The sequence below is a fragment of the Cucurbita moschata genome, unplaced genomic scaffold (genome assembly GCF_002738365.1).
Source record: "Cucurbita moschata cultivar Rifu unplaced genomic scaffold, Cmos_1.0 Cmo_Scf00020, whole genome shotgun sequence".
In the NCBI taxonomy this organism is placed as follows: domain Eukaryota; kingdom Viridiplantae; phylum Streptophyta; class Magnoliopsida; order Cucurbitales; family Cucurbitaceae; genus Cucurbita; species Cucurbita moschata.
Window position 1 is genome coordinate 827893 of NW_019268536.1, and position 11902 is coordinate 839794.

At 36.8% G+C, this 11902-nt stretch overlaps 3 protein-coding genes across 5 annotated transcripts in view; all 3 read right to left on the reverse strand.

Moving 5' to 3' along the window:
- Positions 1 to 611: 611 nt before the first annotated feature.
- On the reverse strand, positions 612 to 2425 carry LOC111457780. Of its 3 annotated transcripts, none has more exons than XM_023100177.1 (6): positions 2276 to 2425; positions 1855 to 1917; positions 1570 to 1617; positions 1324 to 1389; positions 1167 to 1238; positions 612 to 689 (listed from the first exon to the last, which is right to left on the reverse strand). In XM_023100177.1, exons 1-6 carry the CDS (start codon positions 2333 to 2335, stop codon positions 627 to 629), a joined length of 372 nt encoding a protein of 123 aa, XP_022955945.1. In that variant the 5' UTR covers positions 2336 to 2425; the 3' UTR covers positions 612 to 626. The 3 variants fall into 3 exon arrangements, with proteins under 3 accessions (XP_022955945.1, XP_022955947.1, XP_022955946.1); XM_023100179.1 differs by having other exon boundaries at positions 2313 to 2420; XM_023100178.1 differs by lacking the exon at positions 612 to 689 and adding an exon at positions 826 to 1017.
- A 757-nt stretch (positions 2426 to 3182) lies between these two features.
- Positions 3183 to 6343, reverse strand: LOC111457941 (acetate/butyrate--CoA ligase AAE7, peroxisomal-like). Its single transcript, XM_023100397.1, has 3 exons — positions 6023 to 6343; positions 4713 to 5303; positions 3183 to 4310 (listed from the first exon to the last, which is right to left on the reverse strand). Exons 1-3 carry the CDS (start codon positions 6236 to 6238, stop codon positions 3414 to 3416), a joined length of 1704 nt encoding a protein of 567 aa, XP_022956165.1. The 5' UTR covers positions 6239 to 6343; the 3' UTR covers positions 3183 to 3413.
- A 1801-nt stretch (positions 6344 to 8144) lies between these two features.
- Positions 8145 to 11902, reverse strand: part of LOC111457500 (chitinase-like protein 2) — a 29539-nt gene continuing 25781 nt past the window's right edge. Inside the window, exons 3-6 of the mRNA XM_023099723.1 lie at positions 11764 to 11770; positions 10012 to 10404; positions 9768 to 9927; positions 8145 to 8806 (exon numbers count right to left, since the gene is read on the reverse strand). Of these exons, the coding sequence (XP_022955491.1) occupies positions 8389 to 8806; positions 9768 to 9927; positions 10012 to 10396 (963 nt within the window). The 5' untranslated portion in view covers positions 10397 to 10404; positions 11764 to 11770 and the 3' untranslated portion in view covers positions 8145 to 8388. The remainder of the gene's footprint in view (positions 8807 to 9767; positions 9928 to 10011; positions 10405 to 11763; positions 11771 to 11902) is intronic.

Sequence of the window (11902 nt, forward strand, 5' to 3'; positions counted from 1 at the left end):
TTTTTTTTTTTTTTTTTTTTTTTTGTGAAGGTTATTTCATCTCATTCATTTATTTTATCGTTGCACCCGATATTTTAAAAGTAATATGAATGCGTCAGAGAAGAATATAACAGCTCAAGTCCACAGCTAGTAGATATTGTCGTTTTTGGGCTTTCTATCTCGGGTTTTCTCTCAAGATTTTAAAACACATCTACCAGAGAGAGGTTTTCACGCCTTTATAAGAAATATTTTGTTCCCTTCTCTAAGAGACGTGGGATCTCACAATTCACGAGCCCAGTGTTCTCGTTGGCACACTGCCCACTGTTGTCCTTTTTGGGCTACTCCACCTCCCTTGGGGGCCTAGCGTTCTTGTTGACGGGCTACTCCACCTCCCTTGGGGGCCTAGCGTTCTTGTTGACATACCATCTGATGTTTGCCTTTGACATCATTTGTAACAGCTAAAGCTCACCGTTAACAGATATTGTCTACTTTAGCCCGTTATGTAACGTCGTTAACCTCGTGATTTTAAAACGCGTCAACTAGGGAGAGGTTTTCACACCCTTAAAAGAAATGTTTTGATTCCATCTCCAACCGACGTGGGATCTCATAGAGAATCAAGCCAAAAAATATTGTAACGCACATGCCCATCACACGAAATGGGATCTGAAATCTAGATTTCGTATTGATGGCTTCGATATCCTCCTACATTTCTATAACATGATCGTGTTACCTTGATTAACATCTTCCATCTAATGGGTCGTTACCCATTAAAAGAGTACTTTTGTTAATATCTTTATTAAAAAATGTGGAAAAAATCATAACTTATTGTTTATCAAATTTATTACTAATATAAACCCATAAAATTTTCGTTGATTTGTAACTAAATAAATTGTTTATTTACACATTTCCTTTCAGCTAATTATGGAAGAAAAAGACAATCTCAAAAAATAAAAATAAAAATAAATAAATAAATAAAGGCAACGAAGTAAGCTCCAACGTCATTTTAATTATTTAATGGAAATATAAATATCAATCTTCCTGCAAAAACAATAAACTAAAATTAAATTAAAAAGATAAAAAATAAAACATTAAATAATATTTCTAATTATTTAATGGAAATATATATAATTTAAAATGGAAGGCGTGTAAGAATAAATAAAATAAAATAAATTTATTATATATTTTACCGGTACAAGGTTGTCTTGTCCCGAGGTGCAGCAAGCGGGTCGCCGAGGAGGAAGCTGCTGGCGTTGGGTTCTCTGCAAATTATAAAATTAATTTCCATTAATTAACATATTACACCAATTTAATAATAAAATTTATTATTATTTAAGGCGAGGTTACCTGTAGTTTCGGTCGCAGAGTCTCCACCATTGCCATTGTTTTATGATGCCCTCCACCAGCCCCTTGCTTTAATTTTCATATTAATATCCACAAAATAAAAATAATTCATCAAATTAATTAATTAATTTATTTATTTATTTTATATGAGTGGGCCAAGGTTCATGAAACATGGGCCAGCCCATATTCTTATTCCTATATGTTTGGGCACAAGAAGATGTCTTATTCTTATTCGGTTTATGGAATCACCTTGCATAGGGCCCAGTCCGCTGAATCAAAGAACGCTCTTTCCTTATCCTGTATCCAAACACCACTTTTCACTCTTATTTAAAATATAAATTTTGAATTAATTAATCTATTAAAAATAAATTGAATTTTTATGTTAATATTACAAAGTTTAAAATTTTTTTGTAATAAATATCAATTTTTTTAGTAGTTAGTCAAAATATTAAGTGCTATATTCATAATTTTATTTATATATTGTGATTTTTAATTATGAATAAAATAAAAAGGATTTTAAGTTTGTTAATTGACCTTTGAGATCAAGGGCTTCTTCCTTGGCACCAAACCTCCGTACTTACTCCCGCCGGACATTGCCTAATAATAACAATAATTAATATTAATGAATAAGAAAATGAAAATTCCACGTTGGCAAACGAGTGTTTAGAGGGTTGAAGACAGAAGAGATTCCACGTGATTCAGTTTTTGACAGGTCGGCAACCAGGAAACGGCGTCAAGACGCTGTTAGTGGACGGCGGAGTCATTAACCTCAAGCCGTTACAGATTTTTTTTTTTTTTTTTTTTTTTTTTAAGGAACCGACATGTCGTCGGGAGGATGCGTTAGTTTGTTTTCTGGGCATTTGAAATTAAAAAATTAAAAGGAAAATAATATTTGTTTAACCCAGGGTTAAAAGTAAAAAACTGGAAAAAAGAGATGGAAAGTGGGAAAAGTTACCTGTTGATCATGGGGTGAACAGAAGGTGTCCCCATACCCTAAACCATTGAAATCTTCCATTTCTCTGCAAATTTACTCAAAACCCTAAGAGGAAGAGAGAGAGAGAGAGGGTTTCGTGAAGGATTTTGTGTGGAACCAATGGAAATAGGTCACCAATTTATAAGGAGAGAGAGAGAAAGAGAGAGAGAAAATAGCTTGAGGAGGGAGGAAAGGGAGAGATTCAAGTGAAATGAAAAAAAAGAGTGAAAGGGTTAAGATAAGAATATTAATATCAAAGATACGTTTACCACTACCCCTTCTCATCTTTCACCTTTCTCTTTTTCCCTCTCTCTCTACCCTAAACACGACCTTAAACACGGTCACTACATGTGTCTATTTAACTACTAAAGTCAAGATCGGAGAAAACTCTAGTTAGGTTTTCTCCTGTATTGTTAGATTTATTATAATTTTTATAAGAAACTCGAACCCCACAAATGTCAGGTACAAAATTCTTGTAAAAATAGATAGAAAATTGTATAGGAGAGCCTTTCAAGTCCCATACTTTTGTATATGTTTAATTAATAATTTAAATTTTTATTCTCTCACTAACTTATTTAAAAGAAAAAGTAATGTTTTTCTTTTTTACTTTTGAAATTTTGGATCGTACTAATAAAAATTAATATCAAAAAGTTGGAAATGGTTTAGAATAAATGTACTAATAGAGAGGTTTCAATCAACTTTTGACCTACAAATAAATATTAAACATATTTTAACCATCTTATTATTTTTCTATTATATATTTTATTTAAAGAAAAACTATATATATTAATTTTACCAACAATTTTGTGGATTAACTATGTACGTGGGAAGGTCGACCCAATCTATTGGGTAAGGTTAGGCTATAACGTTAGTCCGCCAATCCAACGGAAACGCACACAAACCGTTCCTTTCCCACGTGTCAACATTCAATCCGTTAGTCACAAGCAACAACGCTCAAACAAACTCCGTTTTATTTACAAACTATCGACGAATTAAAAAGCTTGGTTTATAATGAAGTATTCTAGTCACAACTATTTATATATATATATATATATAAACTATGCTTCTGATCTGTGTAAATATTGTATACAAACTGAGTTAACTTTAGAAGCAAAACTGATTATAACTTGCTGGTCTTTACAGGTCCCATCTCCATGGCTTTGGCTCTCAGCAGATGCTTTTGAACCTTCCCGGTAGCTGTTTTTGGTAGCTCACCAAATACCACAGATTTTGGGACCCAATAAGCTGGCATCTTCGACTTGCAAAACTTCATTATATCCTCACCCATTCGTTGCTCGTTTCCCTTATCTAACTTCGACTTCAACGTCACGAAAGCACAAGGAGATTCGCCCCACCGTTCGTCAGCTCGAGCGACGACAGACACCTCCAGTATCGCTGGGTGCTGGTAGAGAATGTTCTCTATCTCCACACTGCTGATATTCTCACCTCCAGATATGATGATATCCTTTGACCTGTCTTTTATTTCTATGTAACCATCTGGATGTTTCACGCCAAGATCACCTGAGTGAAACCAGCCATTGGCGAATGCCTCTTTGTTGGCTTTTGGGTTCTTTAAGTACCCTTTCATAACAGCATTCCCACGCATTACAATCTCTCCAACAGTTTTTCCATCAGATGGAACTGGTTGCATTGTCTGAGTGTTCACGACGTCTAGACCCTCCAATGCAGCGTACCGTACGCCTTGACGAGCATTCATTCGCGCTTGGGCTTCTGGAGGTAATGAGTCCCACTCTGGCTTCCATGCACAAACTGTTGAAGGACCATAAGTTTCAGATAGGCCATAGGTGTGAGTGATCCGAAAGCCCTTCTGTGACATTGCGTATAATACAGGAGGAGGTGGAGCTGCTCCGGCTGTCATTACGTGGACAACATGGGGAAGGGGAAGGATGGTATCTTCTTTAGGAGCATTAACAATAGTATTAAGAACAACGGGTGCAGCACAGAAGTGTGTTACTTTATGTTCGGCTATGGCTGAATAAACTGCCTTGGCTGTGACCTGTACCAACAATCGAAAAGGAACAAGCAGCTATCCATAAGAATGTTAACATGGAATATGTTCTACAGCAATTAGAAGCCAGGAGACCCACTTTTATGGGGATATTCATCTAGAAAGCACAAAAATTTGCCATCATTTAATTTATCAAGGGGTAAGAGCTTTATCGCCTGATGATGGGTCAACAACAATGATGAGCAACCTCGAAGTGGAAGCTTATTGCATCACAGCATCAAGCGTAGGCACTCACCAGGTTTCCATTGAATGAATGAGAATGAGTTCAAAAGAATCTTCCATTTTAATTTCAAAACCTTGTTAATGTTTCCGTTAATAATCTTCAAACTATTGTCCTTTGGACTATTCAATAAGCATAAATTGCTTCAAAAAAAAAAATCTTATTAATACCTGCCGGAGACATATACTTGTTCCACAGAGAGCAGCCAGTGCCCAAGTGTAGCACCAACCATTGCAATGGAACATTGGAAGAGTCCAAAGATATATAGCTCCATCATTCATCCCCCACACTAAGCCTGCACTCAAAGACATGAGATATGCCCCTCGGTGGCTCAAAACCACCCCTTTAGGACTTGCAGTTGTACCAGACGTATAGCCTAGAGTAATGCTCTGCCACTCATCCTCTGGTGATTTCCAAGCATACTCGGGATTGCCTGTTTCCAAGAATTTTTCGTATTCAATGGCCCCTTTTGATAAAGCATATTTGAGTGCCTCCGGATCACAGCTTTCATCACCAATTACAATTAGAAGTGGTGGCTTGTAATGGCCATGGCCGTTTTGAGCTAGGATTTTTAAAGCTTCTTCTGCTAAGGGAAAAAACTCTTGATCCACCATAACAACTGCAGATGACGAGTGACCAAGAAGAAATGAAATTGTTTGTGCATTTAGACGAATATTAACACAGTTCAGAACAGCTCCAGCCATGGGAACTCCAAAATGAGCTTCATAGATAGCCGGAATATTTGGTGCAATCATTGCTACCTAAATACAATATCACCAATCAGTTTTCATTCAGTTACAATCAATAAATCGCCCAGATAACCTTTCAAATAGACTTTAAAACTAATGAACTTCCAAGATAACATATCAGACAGATTACAGAATCCTCGGGATTCTGCGCAACAGAAGTTTATGTGAAGGTAATCTAATTGAATCTGCTCTCTAAACAGCGAGACATAATTGGAATTCTCGAAATTTCCGCAAGTCAAGATGAGAACTCCAAAGGAACATGCATTAAACGCTATCGACTATTTGTAGCGCAATCCTATAGAATTTCATGATGAATTTCCAAAATAATTAACACGATTACAGCCACAGAGAGAGTTCAGTAATCAAATATTAGGAGTCATCAAATACCAGAAGATTCAACCCCGAAACAAGCCTACAAACTTCACGATTTCCACATCATAGAGTAAATAGGACAAGGTTAAAATTCCAACCAAACACTTCATCACTTTATGCCAGAAACGTATTCATATTTAGAATCTAATGCAGTAATTATCCTCCATGATCAGGTTGACTTTTATTTTCTCAACAAAAAAAAAAAACGATTCATCCTGCAATTAATTTCCACTCACCGATTCCGGATATTTCACCGAAAACAGCCAACGTGAGGTCAGTCATAAGAATCACTCTCGCAGCGACAGTTAACAAACGTCAAAAATGGAAGAAAAAAAAACATAGAGAGAAACGATAAGTACCGTGTCTCCAGCGCCGATGGAAATGTTCGAAAGAGCCGAAGCCAAACGACGGCAGCGTTGGTAAGTCTGAAGCCAGTTGTAGCGGCGAGATCCATGGACGACCGATAATCTGGAAGGATGAATCAACGCGGCTCTCTCGAGAAACCACAGCGGCGTCAAGGCGGTGTAGTTGGCGTCGTTCTTCGGCAGATCGTCGATGTCTCTGGCTCCGGCCATGGCTCCGCAACGAGTTCCTCTAGCTCTCGCTTTCCCTTGGGTCTCTGTGCTTCTCTCTCTAGCAACAAATGACAGACGGGGCTGTAATGTGAGAACAGCGGTAAAGCAAAGGTATATATACACGTATATATATAATATATATGTCACCGGGAACTGTAGAGAGAGAACACATCGGACGGCTGGCAGAAGTCCAGAGGTTTTGACTGTGCGATTTATCGGATTATCCTTTTCTGGCCATTTACCGCGACTGCCGTATTGTTAATGCCTGTGTTTATTTATTTTTAATTATTATTATTTATATAATACATTATAAGATTAGGGAGAAACCATAATATAACCTTCCCATAAAAATACATTAAATTTATTTCATTATTAAAGGCATGCATATTACTATTATTATAAGATAATTATATTTATTGACAAAAAATAATTGTAAATAAGGAAAAATTACATTACCTCAACCTTTTCAATTAATTTATTTCATTCCCTTTATTAAATTGTATTAAATTTTAGGTAAAATTATTATAAATATCTCTAAACATTCTATTTTAAAAATATTTTTAAATTTTCAATAATATAATTAATATTTTACTAAAAATTTGTGAGAATTAGTTTTTATCCGAGGATTAATTTGCATATTAGTTGAAGTTAAATATGTGCGAAATTTGTTATATATGTGTATAAAAATTTATATTTTAAAATTAAATTTAATAAGTATATAAAAGTTAAATAATTGATGACATTTTGAACTTATTTTTAATTTTTAATTTATCAATTTTATAAACATTTAATTATTTAAAAATCAACTTTATTATTATTATTATTATATAAGTACGGTTGTTGACTATGGATAAACAATTATGTGGAAGCATCGGTAAATGGATAAAATTAGCGATAAGTGTCTTATCACCAGCTTGGACAATTTCAATTATGGCAATCTAGTAATTTTTAGTTATCCTTAAAAAGGGATAATTTTAACTATTTAAATCAACGGGACAAAATAATAAAATCGATACGAATGAGGATGAATGCGGAGAGGAGAGATGGACAACGGGACATAAGCAATAGTGAGATGCAAAGACAATGAGACGTGAAAGGAAAGAGACGCTAAACTCTCTGTTGTTGATCAATTCGAGATAAAAAGTACGAGATTACATGTGAAGCTTGAAAGTGAAAAGCTTTTATATATATAACCAAACGAAACCAATTGTTTCTTGAAAACAATCAATCCAAATCAAAGTGACCTTTTGAACACCTTTACGACAAACCTTCTCTGTATCGTCGTAATGGTACAATATTGTCTACGTTGGACATAGTCTTATCCCACTTATCACAATCGCACTCTTGATGGCAACAGACTTGTGATTGTGCGACACTCACTTTCCAACAACAAGTGAACTAGCCAATTCGTTTTTACGTCGCCTACAGCCAAGCGACGTATGCTCAAGCCTCTGACCTCGGTTTAAGAAGAAGGTTTTAGAAAACGAGGTCAGAGAGAGATTTTTGAAAGAGACGTTATATATGCAAGTAAGAAAGTAACAACAACAACTCACAGTATAAAACTATTGGTAGAGAGAATGAGAGGGGAACAAAGCATTCTTTACAAAAGATGTGGAAATCACCCAACGTTTTAAAACACATTAAGGGAAAGCCCAAAAAAGACAATATCTACTAGCGGTAGGCTTAGATTGTTACATGTATACTCACGCTCTCGTTCGCTCTTGTTCTTTCTTAGTAAATGCAAGACATTAGGGAATTTCTTATATCTCTTTGGTTTCAGCTCGAAATCAAAGACTCAGCAAAAGAAACACAACAACACAATATAAAATGCAATATGTTTATGTAATATGTATCTATGTTACTCAAGTGTTTCGCATTCCAAACTTGAAGAACACAACAATACAGAAACTCAAATGAAACATCAAAATTTATAACAAACAGAAGGGAAAATGAATCGACATCATTTAGATATATACACAGTGAGAACTTGCACAAAAAGTATGCATATATATCTTTTTTTCTTTCTTTCCCTTCAATTTAATAGCTTTATACATCACAAAACATCTTAGTTTCCAATCCAATTATTGATATTCTTACATTCCCCAGAGAGAATCAGATCAAGAATGAGTTGATGGAGACAAAGACAAACCTTACGAAGACGACGAGGACGAGGAAGATGACGACTCGAAAGGTTCCTGCTCGGCGCAGCTGAGGACTTCATGGGGTCCGGCTTCTTCTCGGCCAACGCCCATCAGGTCGAGGTAATGCAAGTAATGTGAGATGGGGTTGTTCATGGAGTCAACTTCACCCTGGCCACACGCAGCATCGCCATAGAGGATGTTTATGGTGGTGCCAAACCCAGGGAGTCGCTTGGCCAGTGTGTCATTCTTGGTGGGTTTCCATTTGCCTACAAACACATCATGGGCTGAGGGCTGGTTCTTCTTCACTGGGGTCATCCACCTCCAAATTGCAGCCTGAAATGCTAGAGTGGCATTGTCTTCAATGTACTCTGGATGGTCCAACAGATTAACATTCAAGGCTTCTCCTGTCTTTCCATAGTTGTAGTTCCTGTTCATGAGAAAATCCCAGATTCACCACAAAATAGTCCAATCAAAGTTCAACTACAAATTTGGTCTATGAACTATTTACAGTCATATTCACTTCAAGTCTCTCGCAACCATGAGATCCCACGTCAATAAGAGAGAGGAACGAGTGTCAGTAAGAACGCTGGGCCCGAAGGGGGTGAATTGTGAGATCCCACGTCAGTTGGAGGGGAACGAAACATTCTTTATAAGAGTGTGGAAACCTCTCCCTAGCATACGCGTTTTAAAAACCTTGACCCTCGAAAGGGAAAACTCAAAGTGAACAATATCTACTAGCGGTGGGCTTGGGCCGTTACAAATGGTATCAGAGCCAGACACCAGGCGATGTGCCAGCGAGGAGGCTGAGCCCTGAAGGGGGGTGGACACGAGGCGGTGTGCCAACAAGTGTCAGCAACTATGCTGAGCCTCGAAAGGGGGTGGATTCTAAAATCCCATATCGGTTGGAAAGGGGAACGAAACATTCTTACAGGTGTGAAAATCTCTCCCTAGCAGACGCGTTTTCAAAATTTTGAGAGAGTCCGAAAGGAAAAGTCTAAAGAGGACAATATATACTAGCGGTGTGTTTGGGCCGCTACTATTGAATAAAAGCTTAGTTCAGATGAAGTTCATAAAGTTTGGATCTATTTAGTTCAACTTCATTCACATTCCCAACTTTTGAATTGTGATTCTATGAATTCTAGACATGATTTGAGAAAACCCTATCATTTCGAAGCAGCTTCTTAATTTTATTCGATTGCCCGTCCATTTTTCTCTGTTACTTGTCTACCATAACATGCTAAATCTACCCAAGTTTATCAGATGAGAATGCTATTTAGTTCATGGTAACAATGGAAATAAAGCAAAAACCAATAACCAAAATTCAAAATCTGGAAATACAACCATCAGAGTATATTTGGATAATTGATGATGCAGCAGAGCAGACATACCAGTAGATGGGCAAGGCACCACGCCCATGGTAAGAAACTCCAGGAGTACAGGGATAAGTGAGCTTGTAATATTCATCACAGTACAATTTATCAGGGCTCAGCTCCTTGTTGTAGCACAGACCCCATGCCAATGGACCTCCAGTCGCCACTCCATACCCACCTGAAAGATTCAATCAAAATTTCCCTGAATGAGAATCCACACACAGAAAAACAAGAACCAAAAGAAGAAGATGAAGAAGCTTACAAGTGGTTTTGCTGCCAACATGACCGAGAAAAGCAGCAATTTCCTTCATCCCCATAAGCTTCCCTCCGGTGGTACCGAATCCATGCGGCTGGAACAAAGCCGCCGCCGTAATGAAAGATCGATAATCCCAAAACCCTACAGCATGTGCAACCGGAGAATTCCGCTTGGAGAACAGATTCTCAAATTGATAGGTCTGAAAGTAATCAGAAACGGTCTGATTACAGCAATACTCCGACCAGCCTTTACACTCCCACCCTTTGTCACAGACCTTCTTCCCCCTCACAATCTTCACCAATGGCTTGACGGAAGATTCAGAATCATCTCCAATCACGGCAATCGCAGCCAGAAACAAAAGCAGAACCAATAACAAGCGTTTCGATTCCATTGTATGGTGAAGAAACGAAGGAATGGAAGAGAGATTTTAAAAGGAGGAAACGGGAATTGCTTCATTTGAGAGGGAAAGCGATGGAAAATGAAATTACAGCTCGATTAGGAGGAACAGATTTGTCAGAGTTGGAGAAGGAAGAGTGTTGTGATGCTGCAATTCTTCCAAAAATCTTCCAAGTTTCTTCTCCTACTTTTTTGAGTGATTTGCAAGCGATGCAAACTTGAAGATGAAACGAACAGATCGATTGCTTCTACCGCTGCTCCTAAAAGATGAAACGAACAGATCGATGCAAACGGCTTTTGGGCCGGTTCGTTTGGTCCTGAAAGATCTTGCCATCAATTGCAAGAGAGGCCCAATATTTTTAGATATTGCAAATTTGACCCAACCTATGAAATAAAAAGCCTATATTCTATAAAATTACAATTGAAATAAAGTTTAATTATTTGAAGACCAAAAATATAATTAAATTGCCATTATTTCACCAAGTTTTCCAAAATAATAATAATAAAAATATAAATGTATACCGTATAATTGAATTATAATAATGTGACTAGATTTCAAATTATAATAATGTCAACTATGTCGGTGAATATGATTATTAATATGAAAATATACAACGTTGAAAGCGACATGCTACTGCTACACAAGTTTTTAGGTCTCCTCCCGAACCAGAAGTCGTTTGGTTCAAGATTTTGTTTAAGATATCCGAAAAAAAACTGTGTATAAGAATCGAATAACTATACTGAACATGAAAATAGCATCAGAATTTCACATAAATAAATAATGTTTTTATTTTCTGATGTGTCAATTATTATTATTATTATTTTTTAAAGAAACGTTTGAATAATACAACCAACCATCACATATAAACACACACACATATATATATACAGAGGTATTTTGTGATGTCCACATTGGTTGGGAGGAGAACAAACCACCATTTATAACGGTGTGGAAACCTTCACGTAGCAGACGCGTTTTAAAGCCCTGAAGGTAAGCCCGAAAGGGAAAGTCCATAGAGGACAATATATGTTAGCTGTGGATCTGAGCCGTTACAAAATATATATATATATATATATTAAATATAAAAAATGAAATGGAATTTATAATATAAAATAATAAATTTATCAAAAAAAAAATTTCCAACGACATTTTCAAATAATATATAAAAAAACAAATCCATAATTGTTTTCATAATTTTTACAAAAACAATCATTCATTAATTCTTCAAATCATGTGAATGGCCACCAATGATTGGAGGGAATTTTTTATCCTGTCCTCTTCTCTAAAACTCCCACGTGCCAAACTGCCAATTTCCTTCCTCACGTGCCAGCAAGTCTCCAGTATAATCCATGGAGAGTGGGCCCCATGCCACCTCCCGATGACTCGCTTCCGATTTTGATTTGATCCTGAAAAGAAAGCGCGTGGTTTTTCTCAACGACTCTCCCAAGTCCAATTCCAATGCCACTTTCGTTATTTTACCCTCAAACCAGGGCCAAAAGC